General features: G+C 42.5%; 1 protein-coding gene across 3 annotated transcripts; it reads right to left on the bottom strand.

Moving 5' to 3' along the window:
* Nucleotides 1–25,120, bottom strand: HNMT (histamine N-methyltransferase). Of its 3 annotated transcripts, XM_026647438.1 has the most exons (9): nt 25,036–25,113; nt 22,961–23,062; nt 21,337–21,463; nt 20,074–20,220; nt 15,891–15,943; nt 10,177–10,284; nt 8,062–8,192; nt 5,960–6,053; nt 1–905 (listed from the first exon to the last, which is right to left on the bottom strand). In XM_026647438.1, the coding sequence occupies exons 4-9, from the start codon at nt 20,208–20,210 to the stop codon at nt 550–552; spliced, it is 879 nt and encodes a 292-aa protein (XP_026503223.1). In that variant the 5' UTR covers nt 20,211–20,220; nt 21,337–21,463; nt 22,961–23,062; nt 25,036–25,113; the 3' UTR covers nt 1–549. The 3 variants fall into 3 exon arrangements, with proteins under 3 accessions (XP_026503223.1, XP_026503224.1, XP_026503225.1); XM_026647439.1 differs by lacking the exon at nt 21,337–21,463; XM_026647440.1 differs by lacking the exons at nt 21,337–21,463; nt 22,961–23,062 and having other exon boundaries at nt 25,036–25,120.
* Nucleotides 25,121–26,288: the final 1,168 nt, after the last annotated feature.

Here is a 26,288-nt window from a genome sequence, read left to right as displayed (position 1 = left end):
CAGAAGTATGTTGTTTTGAAGGCAGTGTTGCAACAACTTCAAAACCACATCAGTAGCAGAGGAACCAATCCAAGGATCGGTAGTTATGGGGGAAGAGTTTTGTAAGCGAGGTTGAGGAGTTCTACTGGAGATTTCCAAACATACTTCATTTAAAAAACTATTTGGCTGGATAGCATATTTAAATTATAATGATATCCGTTCAAGGTCAGTATTACTCCTTACCCATCCATCAGAAGTGCATTGTTTTGCATTTGCTGGGCTTTGATTAATGGTGCTAGTTATATGTATTCTGATTATAGAACTACCATATAAGAAAGTATAACTTGCTGACTAGCAAGTTATGTATTAATATATTTTTGAAGAATTAGTAATGTATTAATGTGCATTTGTCACACCTATTAATATTAATTTCCTAACTGTTTATAAACTCTTTCAGCCATACCCTAGTAAACTTAATTGATAGAGTATGAAACACAGACAGACATTTAAGTGGTTAACTGTTTGTATATGATCATTTGTTTTTGGACTGAGAAATCCAGTAGATCTTAATCATGGCTCAATCACTATTGCACTCAAGTTGTTGTTAAAAAAAACCTTTCCATCTTTCTCTTCACTGCATTCAGGCTTTTTAAGTTCTTCCATTATTTCATTTTTTAGGTCTAGACTAGAGGTTTTACTAAAATAGCAGGTTTCTGTCAAAAAATCCATCAGCAGCTCCCCCTCTTTGTTCCCTTTGATAAAACAATTAGTTATGTCCATAGTGGATGGAAGCTCATAGACCTGATACTTCAGCCCTATTGTATTGAGTTGCTCTTTGATGTCAGCAGATGAAACATATAAGCAAAGATCGTTCAGAGGTAAGCGAGGTCCATATTTCTTCCACAGCCTGGCCCAGCCACTGGTTCCTGCCAGATTAAAATCATATTAAAAATAAGAGTGTATTTAAACAGAGTTTCAGATGTATTATTTTAAGCATTATGGCCCCAATTCTGAGCTGAACCTTTCAGGAGGCACAGCCCAGGAGACACAGCCCATGACATGGGAGCACAGAGGCTATATGCAAAATAATTGCTACACTAAATGGGTAAGCAGGGCCGGCTCTAGGATTTTTGCCGCCCAAAGCAAAAACAATTTTGGCCGCCCCCCGCCCCCCGTTTTTTAATTACCCCACCCCCGGCCCTGCCTCAACTCCGCCCCTTCCCCAAATCCCCAGCCCTACCTCCTCCCCCCAGGCTCTCAAACCTGGGAGGGAGGGGGAGACTCCGAGTGGCCGCGGCGCGGGCGCCGCTTCTCCCCCTCACTCCCAGGCTCTCAAGCCTGGGAGGGAGGGCGAGTAGCGGTGCGCGAATCAGCTGTGGCGAGCGAGCGGCAGCAGCAGCGGAGGTGAGCTAGGGCGGCCGGGGCACATTTTTAGGGGCGGCATTCTGGCGCCGGCCATGCCGCCCCTAAAAATGTGCCGCCCCAAGCACCAGCTTGTTTTGCTGGTGCCTAGAGCCGGCCCTGTGGGTAAGACCCCTGAGTGTAGATGGGCCTGCACACAGTGGAACCAATGCAGTCTGGTGTGGCAGCAAAAGGGCAGGATCCACAGAATCTGCATAGGAGGTCCACATACCCCTGCCTCTGCTTCCCTTGTACCAATGCCCAGTGGGGTTTGGAGGAAGGGATAGGATGGATTCAGCCACCGAATCCCCACTCACAAGACAGCTTGTGCAGCATTAGTAGCCTCAGGGAGGATTCCGTTACAAACCCAGCCCTTCATTCTTTGGCGGCAATTCGGCGGCAGGTCCTTCCCTCCGAGAGGGACTGAGGGACCCGCCGCCGAATTGCCGCAGAAGAGCCAGACATGCCACCCCTTTCCGTTGGCCATGGGTCCAGATGATGAAGATGTCATCAATGTAGCGCAAGTAGAGTAGGGGCGTTAGGGGACGAGAGCTAAGGAAGCGTTGTTCTAAGTCAGCCATAAAAATGTTGGCATACTGTGGGGCCATGCGGGTACCCACATCTACCAATGTGATATATGCCATCATGTGCCAGCAATGCCCCTCTGCCATGTACATTGGCCAAACCGGACAGTCTCTACGCAAAAGAATTAATGGACACAAATCTGACATCAGGAATCATAATACTCAAAAACCAGTGGGAGAACACTTTAACCTGTCTGGCCATTCTATGACAGACCTGCGGGTGGCTATCTTAAAACAGAAAAACTTCAAAAACAGACTCCAACGAGAGACTGCTGAGCTGGAATTGATATGCAAACTAGACACAATCAACAAAGGATTAAATAAAGACTGGGAATGGCTGAGCCATTACAAGCATTGAATCTATCTCCCCTTGTAAGTATTTTCACACTTGCTTCTTATCAAACTGTCTGTACTGAGCCATCTTGATTATCACTTCAAAAGTTTTTTTTCTCTTACTTAATTGGCCTCTCAGAGTTGGTAAGACAACTCCCACCTGTTCATGCTCTCTGTATGTGTGTGTATATATATCTCCTCAATATATGTTTCACTCTATATGCATCCGAAGAAGTGGGTTGTAGCCCACGAAAGCTTATGCTCTAATAAATTTGTTAGTCTCTAAGGTGCCACAAGTACTCCTGTTCTTTTTGTGGATACAGACTAACACGGCTGCTACTCTGAAATCAGGGATTATTCAGCAGTTTAACGGTTTTAAGTTTAAGGCTTGTTAAATGATAAAACAAAACACTTAGTTATATCTAATATTTATATAGGGTTAGGCTGTGCAAGTTGCCTAGAGCCCAGAGTAAAGGATGGTGCAGAGCCGCACCAAAGGCTAGGGCAAAATTCTACCTCAAAATTCTACCACGCTGTTTAGGGTACAGGTGAGTATGTCTGCTGCTACACCCCGTCAGTCCCATTACACGAGCTGGTGGGGGACAGTCTTGAGTAGATTCCTCCCTCTCTGCACCTCTGGAGAGCAATCAGGGCCTGCTATTTTGGCTGGCTCTTATTCAGGCTGTACAAGGCAGCAGGGCCGGCTCCAGGTTTTTCCTGCCCCAAGCAAAAAAAAAAAAAAAAAAAAGCCAGAGTGCCGCTGCCAAAGCAAAAAACAAAAACCTGGAATGCCGCCCCTTGAAAAGTGCCGCCCCAAGCACATGCTTGGAACGCTGGTGCCTAGAGCCGGCCCTGCAAGGCAGCAGGGGCGGGGAGGAGGGGAGGGATGAGAATGCTCCTATAGCCTTCCCCAATCCTGCACATGCATCTAAGGACCAGCCACAATCTGGCCCATAGTGATCACACGTTTGTACATACATACGTTTTCACAGCAGAGACATACTTTGAATTAGTGAGGTACCGAGACAGTGGGCATTAGAAAAAGAACAGTCAGGGAAGCTGATGACAATGCAGGATTGATTTCTTTACTCTCTCTAATCTCAGTTCCATGATTCAGCATTTCCAGTGTAAATCATTTATAAAAAGGATGACACCACCCTGATTGGGTGGGCTGGAAATAAATCCAGGCCTAATTGAGGCCCTGCTGAGAGATAGGACTCTAAATTCCCTTAACTAATAAACCAGTCTCCAAAACTGGCTTTATCTGTAAACAGTTACCTACAGTATAATAAATACTTCAGTGGTTTAGAGGAGACTCTGATGATATTTTTTTTTCACCTGGTTGAAAATGAATGCAGAGCACTAATTGGAGAAAAGTTGCTGGTGTCAGTGTTCAGTTACTTGGTGCCATTTCTGAGTGGAGCAATTATACACTACTTGAGTGAAGCATCATTATAATAGCTCTCTGTAGGCGCAACATATGGCACTACTTTTGTTTTCAAGATGATGTTAACTGAATGGGGGTTTTTTTGATTTGTGATTAAAAACACTACAACTTAACTCTTGTAGCTGTCCTGGCCTCTCGAAAAGTACAGAGTGAGTTGGAGGGACTGAAACTGTCATAGAGAGACCATGTATCCTTATTAATTCTTCTCTTTTTAGTCCCAGGTTGTTTTTCTGTTTGATTGTTTGTTTTGTTTGTTTGTTTGAGGGAGCTATATTTTGAAACTGCTTTTGCCTGTTTATTTTCTTGTAGTTTTCCCATCTCACCCTTCTCTTCCTGTTTCATTCTCTCTGAAGCTCTTCTCTTTCCCTTCTTTTTTCCTCTTCCTTAGTTTTATTTATTTTTTTATTCTCTGCTATTCTAAGCTGCCTCTGATTCAGTTTTCCTTTCCCTTGTTGGTTCCATTGCTTTCTGCTCTTCTCTATTCCATTATCTTCCTCCTTTCCTTGTCACCAGTCCACCTCTCTCCAGGTAAAAGGCCACTCTAGGTCAGAAATCCTACCCTCGAGACTCTTGTTCTGACTCAGGTGGGAGGGCTGGCCTATCAAAACTTGTGACACATAACTCAGACTTCTAGACACAGCAATCATGACTGTTCACATATGTTTTCTAACAGCCTTACTTGTAGATGTAGATTGACTCATGCAATCGTGAATTATGAGTTGCATTTTCAGAGAGAAGTACAATAAGGAATAATACCATGCAAAAACTGTAACGCTGGGTGAGGACTGCAAATATTTTATGCATTAGTTCAAATTTGTAAAAATTCCTTTTGACTGTGTTCATGCCCTTTTTTGTGTTTGCCTTCCATGAATATTCCAGTGAATACATTTACTGGTAGCTTGAAGGGAGTCAAGTGAATATCCCAGAACATTCATGGACAAGAAATTTCAAATTCAGATTTCCGGGTATTTGTGCCAGGAACCTGATTTTAAGAGTTATGCTGATGCAATCACGGAACTGAAACATGTCACCTGTGTGTCTAATGTAAACTATTGTAATTTTAAATATGGAATACTTGCAGTGAACAGCTTGCTAACAAGCTACCAGCCAAAAATGATTCAAAAACAATTTTGAATAGTACCTTTATGAATTGCCTGCAAAAAGCACAATTTTCTCGAACACAAAAAGGGGTGAACTTCATTATTTAAAATATACATTACAAATTTCCCCAAATCTAATAAAAACAAAACTTTAAGCACTGAGGCCCAGTTCCTCAAAGGTATTTAGCTGCCTAAGGGCCTTGCCAAGACAATCATAGGTGAACGTTTACATATCCTAGCAACGATTACACGTTACTGTATCCTAGCGTCAGAAAATCCCATATAACTGTATGAGAAATTTCCCAGGAGGTTATGTTAGACTCCAGTCATGGTAATGCTAATAAATCCATAGTCATCTGATGTCACAGTACTGTAGAATCCTAACTTATTCTGTTTTTCCATTTTGCTACTGAATCGATCATACAGTATCTCAATCAGATGTGAAACAGCCAATCTAATTCTGCAGATGAGATTTTCCACAAAATGATGATATTAAGGAAATGGGCAGTTAAAGGGGAAAATGGACCATATGTCCACCAACACCTGTTGTATGGCACAACAGGGCACCATTGCTGCTGTTTGCTTAATGCCACGTGTCTAAGAGTTACAAGTCTTTGTGCCTGATCCTGTAACCTTTAATGCACGAATAGCTTCACTGATATCAATGGCACTACTTACTTGAGTAAGAGTGTCAGGATCAAGCCTGTTTGGTTCATTGTCTGTCTATTATGAGTTTATCACTGTCCTTGTTTTTATAGCAGTATTTTTGAATGTATTGCAAAGAGAGACATTGTGTGTGGTCAGGGAACAATTTTTTTTACAAACGAAGTTGCCAAGATTCTGACTTGTGAATTTCACAAAGTTCTGTTTTTATTTTGTGGACTTTGAGGCATACAGTCTACTGTATATAAAACACACACACACACATAATACATGTCTAGTTGGCTGGCAGTTCACTAAGCTAGGAGCTTAAGCTCTATAGTACAGGAATTAAGTTAATGGAGAACTGGCCTATGACGAATTCAGATGTGTGCACACATGAACACATACAGTCCTCATAGGTGCACATTCAGATCTGCACTGTGTGTGGAAAGAACCCACTTAAGATCACCTACCTGATACGAGAATAATAAGGAGCTTAGCCTTAGCTTCCAGCAGACTGTGAAAGTATTTAATAGTAGCAGGGATATCTTTTACATAGTAGAGCATCTGGAAATGAAAAGAAATACTGTAAAATAAATACTCCAAGCCTGACAGGTTCCTTGGAGATTGATGGCAAATGCAGGGGCGTGGGCAGCGTCTGTCTGTGTGTAGCCAGAAAGGAGGCAGAAAATGAGCAGATAGTGGGAGCAGCAGTGGGAGGTATCCCTGAGAGGAAGCTGAGGCTACAGCTACACTAGAGAGCTCACAGAGTTGCAGATGTACCAATGCAGCTACGCCTCTGTAAGTTCTCTAACGTAGCTGCTCAAAGCTGACTGGGCGACTGCTCTCTCAGCTTAATTACTCCAGCCCCCATGAGCAGCAATAGCTATGTCGGGGGGAGAAGCTTGCAGCAACTCCTGCTCTTGTTGAACAAAGATGAAAAAATAAGGGATGTCCCTTGTAATAAGGGACTGTTGGCAACCCTAAGGGTCAGCTCCTAAATAACGTAAGTGGATTTACTACAAGCCCTGAGTAAGAGGCATCAGGTAGTTGCTCAGAGCCACAATTTGGTCCCTGGTTCCCCCTTTGCTCCAGTAAGTAAGTAAGCTGGAGCACCTCTTGACCTGGAGCAGATAACTTCCTTCTCTGCACCAGCTCAGCTCTGTGGACTGACGCGCTGTGGGGGAGGGCAATGTATAAGCTCCGCCCACTTCCCATCCATCTGCATGAGAGGAGGCGGCTGCTCACATTTGGCAGCAACATGGGTACCCTGCACAGAGGAGTGAGGGGGTGTCTTATGCCCCCTTACACCTTGCCTGGGTGTGTTGGGCAAGTGACGGTCTTGCCCTAAGTTTTTTGTCCAGGTTTGCATTGGATACCTTTTAAAAAAAAGAAACCTAGAACTTTTGTGTAATTGCTGAAAGTTTTGCTCATGATGCCATTTCTAGCCAATAAAAATAGGATGTGTCCAGAATAATGTAGGTTATGTACAATACAGAGTGACATGATTACCACTCTAGGATTTCTGCTCACCTGGGACAGCTCCATCACAGAAGTGGAGAGTTTACTTTTTTTATGACCAGACTGTTAGCCCTCTCATCAATGGAGAAGCACTGACCACTTAAAGGGACTGCGTTTTCCTTCTCACTTGTCTAATTACCATGCCTAGAAAACCAAGAAGGTGCCAAAACACCTTGGACCCAATCCTGCTCCCATTGAAATCAGTAGTAAAACTCCACTTGACTGCAATAGAAGTAGTATGGATCAGGGACTCTATTTAAGAAAAGTTGTCCCTAGAATGAAACGACATGCAATAGCTCACGCTCCAGGGAAGTGGTGTTAAGGTTCTGTAATTTTCTGAATGACACCACTAACCAGGCTGTGCGGCGATTTCAGCACAGAAGTGTTTAATTTAATGTTTGCTAACATTCTTCTCTGCCCCCTTCCCGAAATCCTTCTGGCAATGTCTGGTCCACAAACGCATCTTTCTGTGACATCATTAATCATTCTGGGGCTTTGTCTTCACTGGGGCCTTGTCTTTACCTTTTTTACCTCAGGGTAACTAATACAGCTGAGCTATTCCAAGGCAAAACCACAGTGGAGACAAGGCACAGATAAGGTAGGCAAGGTCAAGCCCAGGTGGGGATATAGTGCTCACCTCACATAGTTTAACTGATGGTAAAACTACAGTGCCTTGTCTCCACTGTGTTTTTACCTTGGGTTAGCTCACCTGCATTAGTTACTCTGAGGGGGGGGAATACACAGATTTTTAGCAGTGAAAACACTGTCTGTGATAACTTCAGTGAACCTAGAAATACAGAGAGGGAAAACTTAAAAAAACATTAGTTAACATTTACATCTCTGCTGACTGCCACCTTAGCCTGGTTAATGAGGCTACTAAACCCTAAAGTTGCCTTGCTACTCAGTTTTCATTTTTGCTGCTCACTTGTAGGTTGAGTTTATTTCTTAATAATTCTTTACCTTTCTTCTCATTAAAGTGCACAATGAGGTCACTGACCTTAGGCATACTCTGTAGAGACGGACTTCAACAACATTTACTATGCATAGCTTTTACCTGAATCATGTGAATAAAGTCCCATTTCTTAAGCACTTTTTTCTCATTCATTCGACTTTTGTATTCAGACGACGTCTCCTTATGCCAGGTAAACTTTATGTTCTCAAGGTTCGGTGTCTTAGCTACACGTTCTAAAATACAGAGAGGATGGCGTTTAGTCGATCCCATTTGCAAATGTGGAAACAATTTCCATTCAGAATTGTAATGTAGCCAAAAGTTACATGTTGGCATCATTTTTAATGTAATAACAGAATATTAAAAATGAAGCCTATATGTTATAGTATGTGAACAAATAAAGGTAATACATAGTAAAGATCGGCCCAGTTCTGTGAGGGACTGACTGGTCAAGTCTTTGTAGGATGAAGTACAAATGGGATCTGATGCCTTTATCTTTGACACTCTTTGCTGTAGAGACTTTTCAGTAGAAATGAGCAAAAATTTGGAAGTTAGGAACTTAATCTGGCTCCAGCTTCCTCAAAATCCTAGTGCCTGGACCCAAGCTTTAGTTCGGTCCATTACAGAAAGGAACAATGTTTAGGTCCTCATCCCAACTTCTCCACATTTTAAGTGTGTTCAGAGCCAGGCCTTTCGTTCAGGGTCTTGTATTGAAGAATGAAAGAAAGGGAGGGTATTTTAGAGTGATGCTAATTACAGGAGAGTAATAAGAGAAACATTTGCAGCATTGTTTTAATGTGTGTACAAAGACTGAATATTAGGAAGAGGGAAGTGTGTTTAGAGTGGGCTTACTGACTCAAGGGCCTGATTCACCACTGCACTCCCAGTTTTATGGCAGTGTAACTATGTTGTTTCCAGTAGTTATAGCAGCATAAAAACGGCAGCATCACAGCAGGGCTGCCCGGGGGAGGGGGGGGGGGGGCAAGTGGGGCAATTTGCCCCAGGCCGCGGGCCCCTTAGGGGCCCCCCATGAGAATATAGTATTCTATAGTATTTCAACTTTTTTTTATGGAAGGGGCCCCCGAAATTGCTTTGCCCCAGGCCCCCTGAATCCTCTGGGCAGCCCTGCATCACAGTGGTAAATTCAGCCTAAGATGTGCACCACTTGTTCAGAAGAACATGCTTTGTTAAAATCACTTGCACATTTTGATCTGGTACTGGTCTGCACCCACGAGGAGCAAGGCTGGCCACAGGCCCTGCTTCCAAAAGCGTACAATCTATATGTAGAAATCAGTTTGCCCATCACCAGAATATGTATAGCCACGTACTGATGGAACCCAGTAGGTGTTTGACAGTACATAACTAGCTAAGATTGGCAATCAAAATGAATACATTTAGTTGAAACTTCAGTGAGAATTTGGCCAAGGGCAAAGACTAAACACTCATACTTTATTAGGTATGCCAGGGCATTTTTCACAAAACAATCAGTGGGGATCTCTGATTTATGGAGAGAGGCATGTTCTAGGCCTCTGAGTATAGGACTGAAAGCAAAGATCTTTTGAATGCCAGTTTGTACATTAACGTTGTCAGTATCTTGGGCAAGCTAATTAACCTCTATGCCTTAGTTACCTAATTTGTGAGGACTATACTTAACTCAGTAGGGTATTATGAGGATTAGGTAGTTAATATTTGCAAACCACTTAAAAATAATTCTTGGCATTCTTGTTAAATACAATCTCAAGCAGACCCCTCAATGCTATTCTGGGACACTGAGTCAGTACCATCTGAGGGAAGAGCACCACACCACTGAAACACAAACACTACATCCTAAAACATTAGGGTTTTACTTATAGCTCTCTCATCCAGTTACTGAACCCTGTCTAGTTTATAAAATCTGACCACCTAGCCATGTAAGGAGGCATGGCTGCAGATAGCGTCTAACACTGCACATACTGATAAATACTGTGCCATAAAAAGTGTGAGATAAGCAGAGGCATCTGGGTAGTTATAAGGTTTGTCCATGCAGCGCTCTTTGCAGGATCAGGAACTAGGACATTGCTAAGAAGGCAGGACTCAGCAATACAGTTGAAAAATTACTAATCCTAAATGAAGATAGTAACTTTTTCCTCTTGTTGAGGTGAAATTGGAACAAAAAGCCTTATAAAGATGATATGTCAGCCAGTGTTCAACTTCGTTAAATGCATTTGCTAGTTCAAATACCTTTGTAGCTGAGGATTTGTTCACCGCTTGGCTCTATCACCTCATTGTTAATGGTAACTCCTGGATATTTAGCCTGTACTTTTGAGAGAATCTGAAGGTCAATTTCACCTAGGATACAAATATGAAACAGAATAAAAAAATCAGAGCAAGGTTAAATGTGAGGGTTCTGCTAGCTATCATCCTTCCCAAAATCCCTCTTTTTTTTAAAAGAAAATGTAGGTCTCAGATCAATTGCCATGATGATTAAATCCACTATTTATGTACTGGACAGGTATCACACGGACATTGGCAGTGTAGTCTTCCACATATTGCTCTCATTGAATTTCTTCAACCCCATCCTGGAAGATTATCTCTAGGGACTGAAGATTAATTCCATCAGTCCCTCATGAGTCTGACTTTTCTGACACTATTACACTGGTATCAGATGTGATGTTCTGTAGTGATATGTACACGTCCTCTCAAAAATGGACTGAACCTCCTATTTTGTTTCACACATGCCACTAAATAGCTGTCATCTGGTTTTATTAGAGAGTGGTCAATACCAAAATCCAGGATACAATCATCCCTGATCTTTGGCAAAGTATAGATCTGGATCCAAACTGCAGATCTGCCCCTTTTCTAGTCACTACCAACCCAGGCTGGTGTGGAAACAATGAACCAGAGGTAAAAAGCTCCGTGTCCTATTAGAAAATCTCTAAGCCATCACAGTATTCCCCTATTTGTATTTTACAAGGCCATTTGGAGAGTCTTTTGTGTTTATTTTTGAGAGTGAATTAGGGGTCTTTGTTGGCCAATGAGACACATGAGAAGGGGGAAAAAAAGAAAATTAATTTGAAAACTGAAGCAAATCGCCATTTTTTCCTTTGGTGCTTAAAGTGCTTTGCTCTTTCTGTGACTGACTAAGCTGAATACTGTGTGTCTCTGTATACAGCATAAAGCAAATATAACAGCACTGGCTGCTTTTTCTCTGTACACAAGGGATCATTCAAAGCTGCTGCAGTGATGTTATTGATGAGTGTATTGATAGGCCAACATTTAAATTCCTAGTCCAATATGCAGCATCAGTAAAGCAAGCAAATAAGACGTTCATTTGTATGACGAAGGATGCCAAGGACACTGTGCTGTAACACTTTATAAAGGCATTGCTTAGATTGCACTGGCTGCCTAGTTTTGGTGTTCAGTGTTGGTCACCTTATTTGTCTAAACGTTCAGTTAAGGTCGAGAGTGAAAACAGAGGGCAACTAAAATGAAAAATTGAATAGAGGGTCTTATTTACAAGGAGCAGCTGAACTTAGTCATGAAAGGCGACAAGATTGAAGTATTTAAACGATGTTAAAGTATAAAATGTTTGACACTCAATCAAGCGTAGGACTATGGACAGAGATTTATGATAACAGAGACTGTATGCAAGAAGAATTTATGGAGGGATGGTGAATAGTTGGAATGGACTTCCAACTGAGTAGGTGGAGTCAAGCAGCATTAATGTACTTAGGCAAAAATGGATAACTGGGGTGAATTTGGTAAGTTGAAGAGATACAGATGTGTTTGAGAGTGGCTGGCTAACCTTCCTGGAGGCAAGCAGGCAACTTTTCACATGCTCATTCCCTCCTCCCCCTCTCCCCACCAGCTTGGTTTAATGTGACTTCTTTTGGTACACATGGTACTTATGACTCCCATTATCTAAGCACCTTATGTCTTCACTTTATCTAGCCTCACAACACCATGTGAGGTAGGGAAGTACTATTATGCCCATTTTACAGACGGGGATCTGAGGCACAGAGTTGCCCAAGGTAACACAGGAAGTTGGCAAAAGAATAGGAAATTGAATTCAGGTCGCCTGCGTCCCAGGCTAGCGACCTAACCACTGGACCATCCTTCTTCTCGTCATACCACTGCAGACATGAAGAGGTCCATGCCTTGCTTCTGGACCTACTATATGTCATGTGACAGGGTGCTGGGCAAAGGGTTTCTGATTCAGCCCTCTGTCACGCCAGCTCCTATTTAGGGGGATAGATTAGAGATGGCTGGAGATAACCTGGCCCTAATTGGGGAAGCAGAGACAGCTGCCGCGTAATTAGCCTGGGGCTGTATAAAAGCCTCAGGGCGGGACGGGGGCGGGGGGGAAAGAGCAGAAAGAAAGGGAAAAGGCAGGGAGTGGAAGCAGGGAGGTCGTTCTCCCCTCCTTTTTGCCTGCAGATGGTGAAGGGCCAACTGTGAAACAGTGGTGGGAACAAACCCTGTGAATAAACTGCACCAGTGGTTACTAACCCCAGGATCTCAGAGTGACTTTGTAGACTTGGCAGAGGCAGGAACCATGGGCGCCCTGCTGCGCTCTGCTACATGCCACTACAGTTTTTAACTTCACACTACAGTCGAAGGGTTCAAGTCTTGCACTATTTGTGTGTGAATAAGGCCCTATTACAGGCACATAAAAACATGGGGAAGGGTTTAATCTTTTCAGAGCTAACTATCTTTTTAAAAACAAATGTTTACATGGCATTTGTGTAAGCATGTTCTTTCAAGAAAGGGAAATTGAATTTCAGAAGTAACAAATAGCTATGGTTTTGCTATCACCACAAAATTGCTTTTTATTGAAAATCAGAGCAAATTAATTTGTTCACAGTCTGCTGTGGGAAAATCTGGGAACATGGAATTGTTAACTAACTACTACAGAGTTCATTTTCTGTATCAACCTTCTGTAAAAAAAAAATATCCCCTTGGAAAGGCTGTACCAGTCTCAGTAAAATAAAATCTGAATTTCCCATTTCCATATGTTGATGGAAATTTCTACTCTTCATGGCCACACCACCTTTACGTTATTTTGAAACAAAAAAACTTTGACTCATGACTTAATCTACAGCCTTAATTAACTTCAGTGAGTTCTTTTATATGCAAACAGGTGTCCTGAGGCATTTTATAGTCAAATATGCGGCAGCTTGCATTATCAACAATTTGGCAATTAGGCTATTGGAAGTATTTAAACTCTCTAATACAATTACCTTTTAAAGGCTATCACTATGTTCACCATCAAGTTTCTAATTAAAAATTTTAAATAAAGGGATAGTATACAGCACAGTTGATGCCTTTTATGTTTTTTACAGGTACAGCAACATTAGGATGCTGTGCACTGAAGTGGAAACTTAATAAGGCACAAGCTGTAGTCAACAGCAGACTCTCTCCATCGTCTGGTTATAATGGGCCCAAACAGCTACACTGAATGGCCAGATCGTGCCTGGCCTTAGTGTGGGTGCACTAGGGATGAGAGAAGCAGGATGAGTGCCTGGAGCCATCCATCCACCTGTACTCTCTGCACCAAGGACCAGCAACAATCATGCTCCCTGCATGCTGGAGGGCCCAGAAGGGGATGAGGCCCCAGGAAGAGCAATCTTTACTGAGCTCTCACAGGGTTTTACAGCTTCATACTGGCCTCAATATGGGCCTGAGGCTACATGAAAGTGGTGTGAACCCATTAAAATAACGAACAGCTGAACCTTCCTTATTGACTCACAGACACTCAGGGTGGGGGAGAGAAACCTCAGCAAATCAGAAAACAGCTTATTCTTAAAGTATAACGGTAGTTGAGCAAATGAGCTGTCCTGAGTTTAGCATATGACTTTAGTCCACTCTCAGAGCCAATGAGAATCCAGCTTCTCGGTTATGGCAAAATGAGCAATTGCCACTTTATTGAATCAGTGTCTGTCACACTAAGATGCGTCTCTCTGATTAGATAGTTAAACACCCCACTGACTGACTCAAATGATCCTGTGAGAAACAACACTTTTTTGGCATAAAATGATCCCCCTTGTTTAGAAATAAATCTCTCTACTCTGTCTCACTGTCAAGGTTATTACTAATTACTCGGCGTTTACACATGGCTATTCTTACTTGTAAGGAAAGATTGAAAAAAATGAGATTAGTCTTCAGAGATGACATGACTAAAGCATTTAAATTACATTAAGGGTTACTTTAAATTTGTTGATCTAATAGAGTCTAATGGGCAGACTAGAACTAAAGGACATCGGTATTAAGTGGGGAGACTTATGTAAGCAGTATTTAGGAAGGCATATCATGTAGTGAGGCCACTCCCTTATTTATCTACATATATACCTTCAGGTTTTCAACAGCACCCAGACACCACAGTGGCTGAAAAGATGGTGGCTACCAATACCTTGTCTACCCTAGCATCACTACCCCACTAGTGGACCAGAACTGGGGGCAACAATAGTGGGAAATGTTAGGGGGAAAAAAACCTTATGTGACCAAGCTCAAAGTGTCTGTCTCCTGCACAGTATCTCATCAGCAAATGAGGATTCAGAGATGCATGTTTGATGGCATTATAACTATCTAAAGCATAGGAATTCTTGGGAACCAGTAATTTCTATAAGAGGCCTTTGTGGTGAGCATGGTCAGTGATTATTCATATGAACTTGTAATGTAATGTGACAGCAGGAACAAAGCCAAATCTAGAGATTTTAGAGTTCATACGCAGAGGTCTTTATGTACCAGGAAGGAAATAGGTTTGTGGGTTTTTTTTTTTAAACTTTATTCATGATCTGCTCCGTCCTTGGCACCTAAAGATGCAGAAGGAATCAGTTCTGTGTAGGTAGTGCACAGAAGTACAGTAAAACTGAACGAGTTACAGGAGAGACTGATTTATGTGAAGGTTCAAGGGATTTTATGAGCTTGGCAAGATGAAAAATGAAGGGAGATAGGACAGCCATGTGAACTGGTTTTTGTGTGTGAACACTCTGGGCTAACTTGAGCCAGCTAGGCACAGTCCTGAGTAGAGGATAGTGCCACAGAGGGAGCTCAGGGAGAGATTTCTTGTGAGGGGCAGGAGGCGGTTCCTTGTACCCTGCTTGTACACACATACCTGGGACGGACACACATATTAGGACCAAGCACTGTGTCCCTCATTGTGTGGTGGATGGGATATAGAAGATTAAGAGAATTTACAGAATTAGTTTCTTTCCCTTTCTTTTGATTTCCTTTCCCCTTCTCTTCTTATCTAAAGACGATAATCCGAACCTGCCAGATCCGTAGATGTGTATGGCAGACATGGGGCTAAATCCCAAATCTTTGCTTGCTTTGTATTCACTCCTTACTCAGGCAATCAACAGGAGTTCTGCCTTACACAGCACTGAGTAGTGAGCCCAGGCCCTCAGCATTTGGGGGGTGGGGGGGAATACTTCAACTGCAACATAATCCCCTTTCACGCCCCAGCCTCACAGAATCTCTGCAGGACTCCTGCTGTGTGAAAATAAAGGTAGTGGGTGTGTGAAGGTACATGTTGGGCTCCAGTGGATTTCCCAGTCCCTCAAACCGACAAACTATTATTCAAGCAACTAAGGGTGAGCAGGAACCAGTCTCTAAGTAGTAACATGGAATAGGTTAGTCTTTGAGTCGAGTAATCCGCCAGTTGCTATAGATTACTTTATGAAGGTAACTCTAATAAGCCTATAAATTTGCTCTGCTATTCCCATGGATTTATTCTGAGTACAGATTGACAGCTGTGTGATGCTTTTGTTTGGTGGACAGCAGCCAATATCACCAGAAACCTTGTTTTTACTAGTGAGCCAAGTTTGGATTTGAACCCATTTTTTTCAAGGAAAGGTGCATCCACCCAGGCCCATTGTGGTGTCGATTCTCATCTGCGATTTGCCATCCAATATTCCCACAGGAAAAAATAAATATATACAAAGGTTTTACTGTACCTGAACCACCACCTACACTTAGAATATTGATGGCAGACTTTCCACTTCCAATGCTGAAAACAAAAATAGGTTTGCGTATTTTAGGCTAGATATTTAATAGATTCTTTTCATTACTGCAAAGATTTAACACCCTTAGGAAAACACACGCACACCCCACAATAAGACAATGTACACAGATATGTGTTGCTTTATATTAACATAGAACTATAAGTGTGCATGGCAGGCATAGAGCCAGGCTAAGGATTCATGCTCAGTGTTTATTCAGTCATTACTCAGGCAATCCATGGGAGTTCTGCATGTCTTAGGGCTGAAAACAAACTGGGCCCACCACACGTTTTCTTCCATCTTGGAGGGGAGTGTGTCCTCGGACATATGCAAAATTGTGTGTGTGTGTATATATATAATGGATATGTTTGTATTGTACTTGATTGCACCTGATCATGGCTTTGGTTTATAAGCTATTCAGAGCATGGACTTTGTTTTAATGTTTGTTTAGTAGCACACACACATAGGCCTTATTTATACCTGTGTAAATCCAGAGTAACTCTATTGAACAAAAACATGAATACCTAGATCTTGTACAGCATTTTTTATCTCTAGCTTTCAAAGCCCTTTGCAAAGGAGGTCAGTATTATCCTTATTTTACAGATGGAGAAACTGAGGCACAGGAAAACAGCAGAGTCAGAGATGCCAAGAGAAAAGAAGGCGGAGCAGAGAATGATCTGCTGTGGTAAATGCAGCCAAGCAATCTAGACTAATAAAGCAGCACACCTTGACTTTAGCTAGGAGGAGGTCATTAATGACTGGGGTGAAATCCTTTCTCTGTTAAAATCAATGACAAAACTCGCATTGACTTCAGTGGGATCAGAATTTTACCTCTTTTTAGAGGGTTGTGGCTGATTCTACTGCATTGTAAGAGGGGAGGTGTGACCTAAGAACCCTTTAATGACAGCTGGTGAGGGAGTAATAGGAATATCTTGAGACTGACAGGTACATTCTGGTTCAATGAAGAATGTCAGTGAGGTCTTAAATGAAAGCTGAGTCGCTGTCTTTATCATCATTGCCAAATGTATGTGCAGATACTATGTAAGGCGTTATGTGTGTATACATACACACTGAAAATATGTTCTTCGATTCTGTTTCAAGGTATGAGTCACCAGAAGAGGTGAAAAAACAGGCTGTCAGATAAGAGATGTGTATTCACCTCTCTCTCTGTCAGTATGTAAATTAAGCATGTTAAGAAACCCAATGGATGCCCACTTATATACAAAGCCAAAGAGATGTGAAGTAAACAGGGAAGCAGCACACAAGAAAAACAAGCCGCGGGAGGGCAGACATTGAACTTGGCAGTATAAATAGAAGGCAAAGAAGACACCTCCTTATCCTGGAAGTAAACAGGCAGTTTATCAGCTAACCTTCGTTTTAAAGCTGCAAAAGACCCTGGGTGAGAGAATGTCTTTAACAGGAGTTTAACCTGTTGGTCTCTAGAAAGCATGTTATGATTGTTTTACATGTAACCTTTTGTTTCTAATACTTTACTCATTATCACTTGAATCTTTGATAATAATGTTATTCGTGTCTACACTACAGATATACCTAGCTGCTGTGGTGTCAGAAATGCTGGACCAGAGCTGAATCTTACAGCCTGGTGTGTACGTGGTTCACGGGGACAGCAGACCAGGGATTTATGTGAGTAGCCAGTGATGGGGCTGGATATTACAGGCGTAGCCCAGAGGAGAGCACTTGAGTGGCTAGAAAGCTGGCAGTGTTGGGAAGCTGTCGCTGAGCTCAGCACAGGGAAGGCTCCCTACCACGGGAGGCAGGGGGTAAGAAGGTGAGTCACAGCCCTAGGTACCCCCGAGAACCATCACAACAGCACTCCCTTCTCTCTCAGGCTACAGGCCGGAGGGCTTACACACAGCTAAAAAAGATTCTGAAGCACGAGCCCTGCAATTCCCTCTGTCTCTGGGAGAATGGGTTTTGAGAATCAGAACTTGGCCGGGAAACAGAACTTCCATCCTGTGATAAATTTTGAGTTTTTGAAAATGAGATTTCCTAAATCAGGATGAAAACTAAATCGTTCCTGAGACTGAAATTCCAAAATAATTGTTTCGGAAACAATAAAACGTTCACACTTCCTGGACTTGCCAGCTGCCTGCTGTGTGGGTGGCTGGGCTGTCCAGCTCCTTTGCCTGCTTGAGCAGCTGGGAAGCCAGCCTGCTGGCAAGCGTAGGTAGCCCCCCTTGTGACAGGCAGACAGCCATGGAGCTGAGGAGCCAAGGATCCCAGGAAGCCGGACAGGCTGGCAGGAAAGTTGATGGAATCAACACGTTCCCATGGAACATTTCCACTGGAAAATGCTGATTCAACAGAACTGAAAACTGTTCTGTTGGGAAAATTTCAACCGGCTGTATTTTGCATGTAGACTATAAAAGCACTTTTAGCTTTTTTTAAGTACTTTGCAAAAGTATTTATATTTTACAGATGGGGAAACTGAAGCACAGAGAGGTTAAGTAACTTGCTCGAGATCCCATTACAAAGCATCGGCTGAGTTGGGAACAGAAACCAGGGGTGAAATCCTGCTCTCATTGATTTCCATGGATCCAAGATTTCACCCCAGGCCTTCAAGGGAAGGTAGTCCGTAAGCTTATTTGATTAGTAAATAGATTGTGTGAAAGCCAGAGAGAATCTTTAATTTCAGTTAAAATGCTATCTGTTTTTTATAAACATAAAAGCCTTAAATAAAATTATTAAAATCCTATGCAGTTTGTTAATATATTTTTTGTACATTAGTGTTTATTAAATCTAAGTTATATTTGCATACAAGGAAACAATTAAATCTAACTATTTCCTGCTACCAACTGCTTCACTACCAGCCTACTTAGAATCAAGCAAATATGCAGCCAATATTCATAACTTCCAATACAAAAATGATACATGCATACAAATAGGATTAATAGATTCAATAGATCATAACCTTTACAGAGATATGTTACATGGCATAAGTAGTATAAAACACATTCTAGTTATGTTATATATATACATTCATATGCATATTTCCATAAAGCCTTATGGGAGGTACCATCACAGGGGGGAGAGGTAGATTCGCCGGAGGGTAGGGATAGGGTCCAGAGTGACCTAGACAAATTGGAGGATTGGGCCAAAAGAAATCTGATGAGGTTAAACAAGGACAAGTGCAGAGTCCTGCACTTAGGAAGGAAGAATCCCAGGCACTGCTACAGGCTGGGGTCCAACTGGCTAAGCGGCAGTTCTGCAGAAAAGGATCTGGGGATTACAGTAGACGAGAAGCTGGATATGAGTCAGCAATGTGCCCTTGTTGCCAAGAAGGCCAACGGCATATTGGGCTGTATTAGAAGGAGCATTGCCAGCAGATCGTGGGAAGTGATTATTCCCCTCTATTCGGCACTGGTGAGGCCACACCTGGAGTATTGCATCCAGTTTTGGGCCCCCCACTACAGAAGAGATGTGGACAAATTGGAGAAAGTCCAGCGGAGGTCAACGAAAATGATTAGGGGCTGGGGCACATGACATATGAGGAGAGGCTGAGGGAACTGGGGTTATTTAGTCTGCAGAAGAGAAGAGTGAGGGGGGATTTGATAGCAGCCTTCAACTACCTGAAGGGTTCCAAAGAGGATGGAGCTCAGCTGTTCGCAAGTGGTGGCAGAGGACAGAACAAGGAGAAATGGTCTCAAGTTGCAGCAGGGGAGGCTTAGGTTGGATATTAGGAAACACTATTCCACTAGGAGGGTGGGGAAGCACTGGAATGGGTTATCTAGGGAGGTGGTGGAATCTCCTTCCTTAGAGGTTTTTAAGGTCAGGTTTGACAAAGCCCTGGCTGGGATGATTTAGTTGGGGATTGGTCCTGCTTTGAGCAGGGGGTTGGACTAGATGACTTCCTGAGGTCCCTTCCAACCCTGATATTCTATGATTCTAGTCAGACCTCATCACAAAAAGAGGCCTTTCAGTGGAGTGTCTAAATAAAATCTCTAACTAAAGCACTATCAAAGATCTACAGAGGGGGGAGAGGGGGAAAAAAGGGCAATCTATAACTCTCAGGCAGCCCTTGCAAGCCCAGGCTCCTGCAGTCAGAAGCATACATTCATCACTTGTACAGAATTGTATCAAGGGTTTGTCCTTTTGATAAAACATCTGACTCGGTTACCTCGATATTATGCCCGGCAGCTTCTTCTCAACGAATTCCAGCATGCATTGGTGCTCTGTCGAATTCTCAAGGAACAGACGAAAAGCTTCGACATATCGGCTGTGGTCTGAGAGCAAGCTCCTCATAGAAGATGCCATGTTTGGTTTCCTATGGAATACACAAAAGAATGGGGTAGGTTTTTTCCTCCCTGTTTTAACTCTTTCTTCAGCCCTAGTAATGAATCAAACACACACAGACTACAGTTATAAGTTCCCCAATGTCTCAGACTGCTTCAGAGTGCCATGCCAGTGCTGTATCTGGTCTGAACACTGACAATGTGCTTGTATAATCGGCATAGCTACATTATTGCTGGACTTTGTTCTGAGACCTTGGCCTGTTGCTTTAGATTAGAAACAGAGCTGTGGAAGGAGCTTCCCATATAAAGTGCATGACACTATTCTACAATAAAAGCCCTAGTTCAGGTCTGAGTAACAATTACAAATCATATATAATCTCCACTGACAAAATGTCACCATTTTATCACAGTAGTGGGGTAGGATTCAATTAAAATCTACACAGGTTATTTGCAGTGGAGGGAAGGTATCTAAATAGTAGCACTTGAATGTGGGGATTGGAAGGAAGCTAGGTATAAACTCCCAGAGAAGCTAGGAATTGTTATTTCTTGCTTTCAGCCACTTGGTATTTTTATAGAGGATTCTGAGTAGTGGTATTTCTGTAGATAGGTTGTTGAAAACTATAACAATCTAATAAACAATATTTTATTTATGAAGCACCTTTCATCCGAGAAGATTAAAATGCTTCACCAGCATTAGTTAGTTAAGTCTCACAAAAGTCATTTGAGCTACTAGCAGAGCGGTAGTTTTAACCCCATTTTACAGATGGACAAATGGAGGCACATAGAAAGTGGACTAAGTGACACGGCAAAGTCACAGAGAGAGTCAGTGGAAAAGCTAGGAATTGAATCCAGAGTGCTGAACCTTAGTCCTGTGCTCTAACCAACAAACACTGCTTTCTCTCTCCTCTTCTGCTACTGTGTATGGTGGGGAATATTGTGGCAAAATACACTGTATGAATAGGTTATGCCTGTGAGCAAACAAAACCGAATAGATGCTTGACTCATTTTTCCCAGCTGGCTAGCAGTTCTTTGCTCCATTATCCCTGCGTGGAGTCATTTGCCTAAATGTTGTTTAAACCCCTCCCCAATCCCCTGAGCTGAACTCCCCACAAAGGGAATGGTTAAACAGAGTCAAAGCAGTTACCTACCTTATCCGACGAGCTCTGGAATGAGAGCAGCCAGCTGAGTAGAGCTACAGTGCCGTATTTCCTGGACTTGGTTGCTGTGCAACCACTATAGCAGCCCACGGGCTCCAACTCTGCTCTGTTACCTCCACTGAGCATAAATGGGAAAAATATAAAATGCAGAGTTTTAGCTGGGTTCCTCTGTGTGTTGGGCCCACCTGTCTGCAGGGCGTTAGCTGAATTTGTATTCTTAGGCGAATCTTCGTTGGGTAAAGTAAAAGAGTTTCAGCTAGTGCATATGCTGTGAAACTGGGATGCCTCTTCCTTTCAGGGTGTTGCACCATTACATTGCCCAAAACTCTCTCAATGAGCAGTTCAGCAGCCATTTTGTTCTCTAAGTTGCCACAGCACATAACAGAGAAGAGCGACACTATACTTCCCTCTAGGAGCTGTGTGGCCAGGAGCAACCCTGGAACTTCCACAGGAAGATCCCACAGCACGGATGGGAAAGCTGTGCTGTTGCTGCTTACATGGTCTATAGCAACTTGTGCCACTGTGTTCGGTGGGTATTTTGGCAGGGAAGGATTCTGCTGAGCATGTCTAAGAGCATATCAACAAACCCCCCAACCGTGCCCAGCTGGGATTCATGGGATAGATGCTTACAGTGGCACTGAACTGTGCCTGCACTAGGGAATTGTCTCTGGCCCTTTGTGATGCCTCCACAGCCCCGGTACCCCACTAGAATAGGGGCAAACTCTCTCCCTATTGCTCTCTTTGAGGCTCTCTCTTATGGTTTGCCAAGTCGCCCTCTCAGGCCTCATTCTGTGCATATTTCTAATTCATCAACAGGAGTAGGAGCCAATTTTTAAATGTATCCAGATTTTTCTTGGAATGCTAAATTATTGTTCCAGTAACTGCCACAGACAGTGGGGTTTCTTTTTAAAAAAATATTAAGTTTATTGGGTAGCCCCAAATCTGCCAGCTCCACCAGACTCTGGGCTGTCCTGTGACTTCAATATACTTTTAGATGTATTATTGCTGTTGAATGACTGGGGTGAAATGGGCTTGGTGGTCTCACTTCAGTCCCCAATGGACAGTACCCTACACTGTGAAGACCATCACCATAAACAGCACTCACTGATGGTCCCTAGCAAACCATGGAGAAAACAGACAAAGGTACTGATTCTCCATGCCTTACAGCTGGATAGCCATGTACATCAGTGCCAAGCAGCTGTAAAAAGCCACCATTCTGATTGGGTAGCACCAGTGGGGTTCCTGGAGTGCTGTGGGACAGGCACCCTTTTCAGAAACAGTGACTGGTGGCACACCAGCTATAGATCAACTGCATGACAAGCATTTAAGGTCCTTGTACTGCAAGGCCCCTTTGGCTTTAGCAGCTGGTGGGTCCCACCCAATAAGCATTCAGGCACACAGCTCAAACAAAAGGATGATTCTCTAGATCCCAAATACCTTAGGCTCATTGGCTTAAACAGTTTCAATTAACAATTATAATATAGTCTCTGGGGTAGTTTTAGCCTTCAGGGGAAGTCCAAAAGAAAATTATCACTCCTCAGGCCTAATACCCTGGGTGACAGCTCTTTGTCCATTCCTCCATCAATAGTAATTAGGTATTCTCAAGGTCACCTACCCAATGTTCACTTCTGTAGTATGGGAGTCTCTGGGCACTGTTTATTCATGCTGAAACAGTGGTTCCCACACAGTTCCTGCTCCACTTCCACTTGACTGGTAGCTAATTTAAAAAAAACAAAAAACAAAACCTCAGACAACTGACCCAGCTCTTCATGATCTGGCTACCAGAACCCAACCACTTTCAAGTTCTGTGCTCCTCAAGATACCTTAACCTCACTGACCCACTCTTGACAAACCATCCTCCCAAATGACCACATTCATTCACCTATGTCAGATTCATCACAGCATTTTACACTTTTTTTTGGAAACGATGGTATTGCACCTTGTGTAGGGAAAGGGAGGGTAACTACATTTCAGATAACAATTCTGTCAGCGGTGTAAGTGCTGGGCCAACTCTACCAATCCCTATAAATTTCAGTATACCTAGGTGGGTAAGGTATTGTGGGCTAGAGTCTGACCTCAGTTACACCTGGGTAATTCCGCAGCAACTATTGAAAGTAACTGAGTTATACTCGGGGTCAAAGCAATCAGAATTTGGCCCTGCTCATGAAAGTTACCTAGAGACAAGAAAAATGACTCAATCCATCTGAAATGCCCCTTGAATCTTTCAAGTACCCTAAAAGCACTCAGAGAAAAATGTTAAATAAGTATATTAAGGGCAATATTGTGGAGCTCTTACTCACCCTGATAAGCACTTTCTGAGGCAAGCAGTCTCAGAAAACAAAAGGTCTGATCATGTGATTAAGGGGTCACCCGTGTAAATAGGTGCTCCAAAATTTGGCCCTCACATAGTAAACTACATGGGCTCAGGTAGCTGTGAAGCACCTAGTCTCTGTTCGTTGTTGCTGGGGATTGTTTTAATGAGTCTGTTTTTGTTAGATAAGAGCCGTAATCTTGCCTATGCATTAGAAAGACAGACTAACAAATTGCAGCTAAATTGACTCCATTACATGAATTACCAGCCCTCAGGCCAACAATTCAGTATGTATTTGGTGCACTCAAGTGAAATTTGCAGTGAATAAACACAGAATAAAATGCAGTTATGCATTAGGAACTACAAAACTGTTCAGGCTGCAACATATCCAGACATTCAGACACGCATATGGATCAGTTTCACTGACAATTGTTTTCTTTCTTAGATGCTCAGCATTGAAATCCTCCAACAAAATCAGAGAACTAGGGGAGATTTCAAAACAGACAAACTAAAATGTTGCAAGAAAGCAAAGTAATATTTGAATGTCCACAGGGGTTATGAAACACACTGTATACCACCCATAAGAAAGAATGGTACAGTCCATGTTGACACATTCCTTTGCTCAGTCCACCAGCTTATTCTTTAGTGTAGATGGAATAACGCCAGGCTCATACCATTTGGTATTAAAATATTTTACAACCTTCAATCTTCTAAAAATATTCTACAGTTGTTAGTCTTTTTACAATTTAGGATCATGATAGTGAAGGTTTTTTATTTCTATAATAACTATAGTAGTTGCTGTGATTTAATTTGCATGTTTATTTTGTACAACTACAGTGATAAGAACAGAATAAATTCATTTCACGTTAGATGCAGTTTAAGGAATTTATCTTGTTCATTTGATTGATTGATTGATTGATTGCGATTTGGCCTGCAATCAGTTAGTTTAGAAGTGGGGAAAGAGGAGGAGGAAATTAATTCTACAAACAGACCACTAATGATAGGGCAACTTGTCCAAATGAGCATTACTAACTGATAATCAAAAATTATCCTGGACGTTTGGTTTTGTAAATTGTAGGCTTGTGTCTGATCTTACACTAGTGTAATTGACGTTACTCCTGATTTACACGGGTGTGAATTAGACCCTCATTGAACCATACAGCAAAACCTTTTAAACTCTTCAAATTAAATCAGAAAGCAAAGTGAGCACTCCTCAAGCAATTGTAAACTGGTTGCAACAGGAAAGCATTGATTGCTACAGGATTATTTTTTATTGCTGAATGCTACCAAAATATGGAAGACATTAGCCTTCCCTTTTGAGAACTTCCAGTGAAAAATACTTTGAAGCCTGTGCTTCTCCTGAAAGCATTTGTACTTACGTGTATAAAGTCTGTGCCTTAAGAGGGCCAGCTCCTTTCAGTTTCTCTGATTGTTGCTACAATGTGCAGGAAATGGACTCTGAATCAAAACAGCTTGTTTGTTACAGACTGATTATATCCCCACCCATAGAATCAGGTTTTGGCATAAAGCCTGATCAGGAATGAAGCAACACAACCTTTAATGTGGTTTACAACAGAGGGCCAAATTCTTCTCAGTTTCACTGCTGTAAATCTGGAGTAGATCAGATTTTTATAAGTGTAACTGTAGAATTTGATTCTTACCATTTAAACAAATATAATTAAGAGTGGTAGTTTTAATAAGAGACTGCACCTACTTTTCAAACAGAATAATGTATTTTATCACTGTAAGAACCTTATACATATTGAGCATGCCAGAATACTAAGCAGTTAAACCATATGAGAGCTACTGACATCTCCTAGGACTCCACCTTCAGAGCCTTAATCAGCCATACTCAAATTCCTGTTCACTTTCATACAAATTTGCCTGAATAAGTACTGGCAAAAATTGCATACGGATGTCAGGGTTTGAAACACTGCCAATTGTTTACACACAGTTGTCACAGACCCTAGCAAGTGCCCCTTCCTGGCCACCTGCCAGGACTGCTGTGAGGGGAATCCTAGCCTCTGTGCTCTGGGTCCCCTGGGTGTGTGATGCTTCTGGGGCCTGAACGGGGTCCCCAGGCCCTCTCAAGGTGCAGACCCTTCTCTGAGCATTGGAACCTGCTGTGCAGCCACCTACCCACCCTGGGAGCAACACTGACTCTTCAGGCTCCCCAGTACATAAAAACACCCCTCTTCCAGAACACTCCCCCAAAGTGTGAAGCTTCTGGTTTACAGTTGACCTCTCTCAGGGGCAACATGGTAATTGTGAATTCTTAACGTATACCAGTAGGGGGGCTTTGCACAGATTCTAGGGCCATTGCTCATAACAGATAAAGCACCAACAGTACAGATCATATAGAAAACAATATAACATCCTAAACACAATGTTGCCCTCTCATAGAATCATAGAGTATCAGGGTTGGAAGGGACTTCAGGAGGTCATCTAGTCTAACCCCCTGCTCAAAGCAGGACCAATCCCCAACTAAATCATCCCAGCCAGGGCTTTGTCAAGCCTGACCGTAAAAACCTCTAAGGAAGGAGATTCTGCCACCTCCCTAGGTAACCCATTCCAGTGCTTCCCCACCCTCCTAGTGAAAAAGATTTTCCTACTATCCAAACTAAACCTCCCC

The sequence above is a fragment of the Terrapene carolina genome, unplaced genomic scaffold (assembly GCF_002925995.2).
Source record: "Terrapene carolina triunguis isolate 2854851 unplaced genomic scaffold, T_m_triunguis-2.0 Scaffold62, whole genome shotgun sequence".
NCBI classification, from domain to species: Eukaryota; Metazoa; Chordata; order Testudines; family Emydidae; genus Terrapene; species Terrapene triunguis.
The sequence above is the reverse complement of the archived record's forward strand: the minus strand, read 5'-3'. Positions and strand labels throughout refer to the sequence as shown.

Coding starts and splice junctions, on each gene's coding strand:
- HNMT (XM_026647440.1), bottom strand. CDS start 20,210: ATGGCATCTTCTATGAGGAGCTTGCTCTCAGACCACAGCCGATATGTC. Junction 8,193..10,176: donor ACAAATCCTCAGCTACAAAG/GTATTTGAACTA, acceptor TCTGTATTTTAG/AACGTGTAGCTAAGACACCG. Junction 6,054..8,061: donor ACTTTATTCACATGATTCAG/GTAAAAGCTATG, acceptor TTTCATTTCCAG/ATGCTCTACTATGTAAAAGA.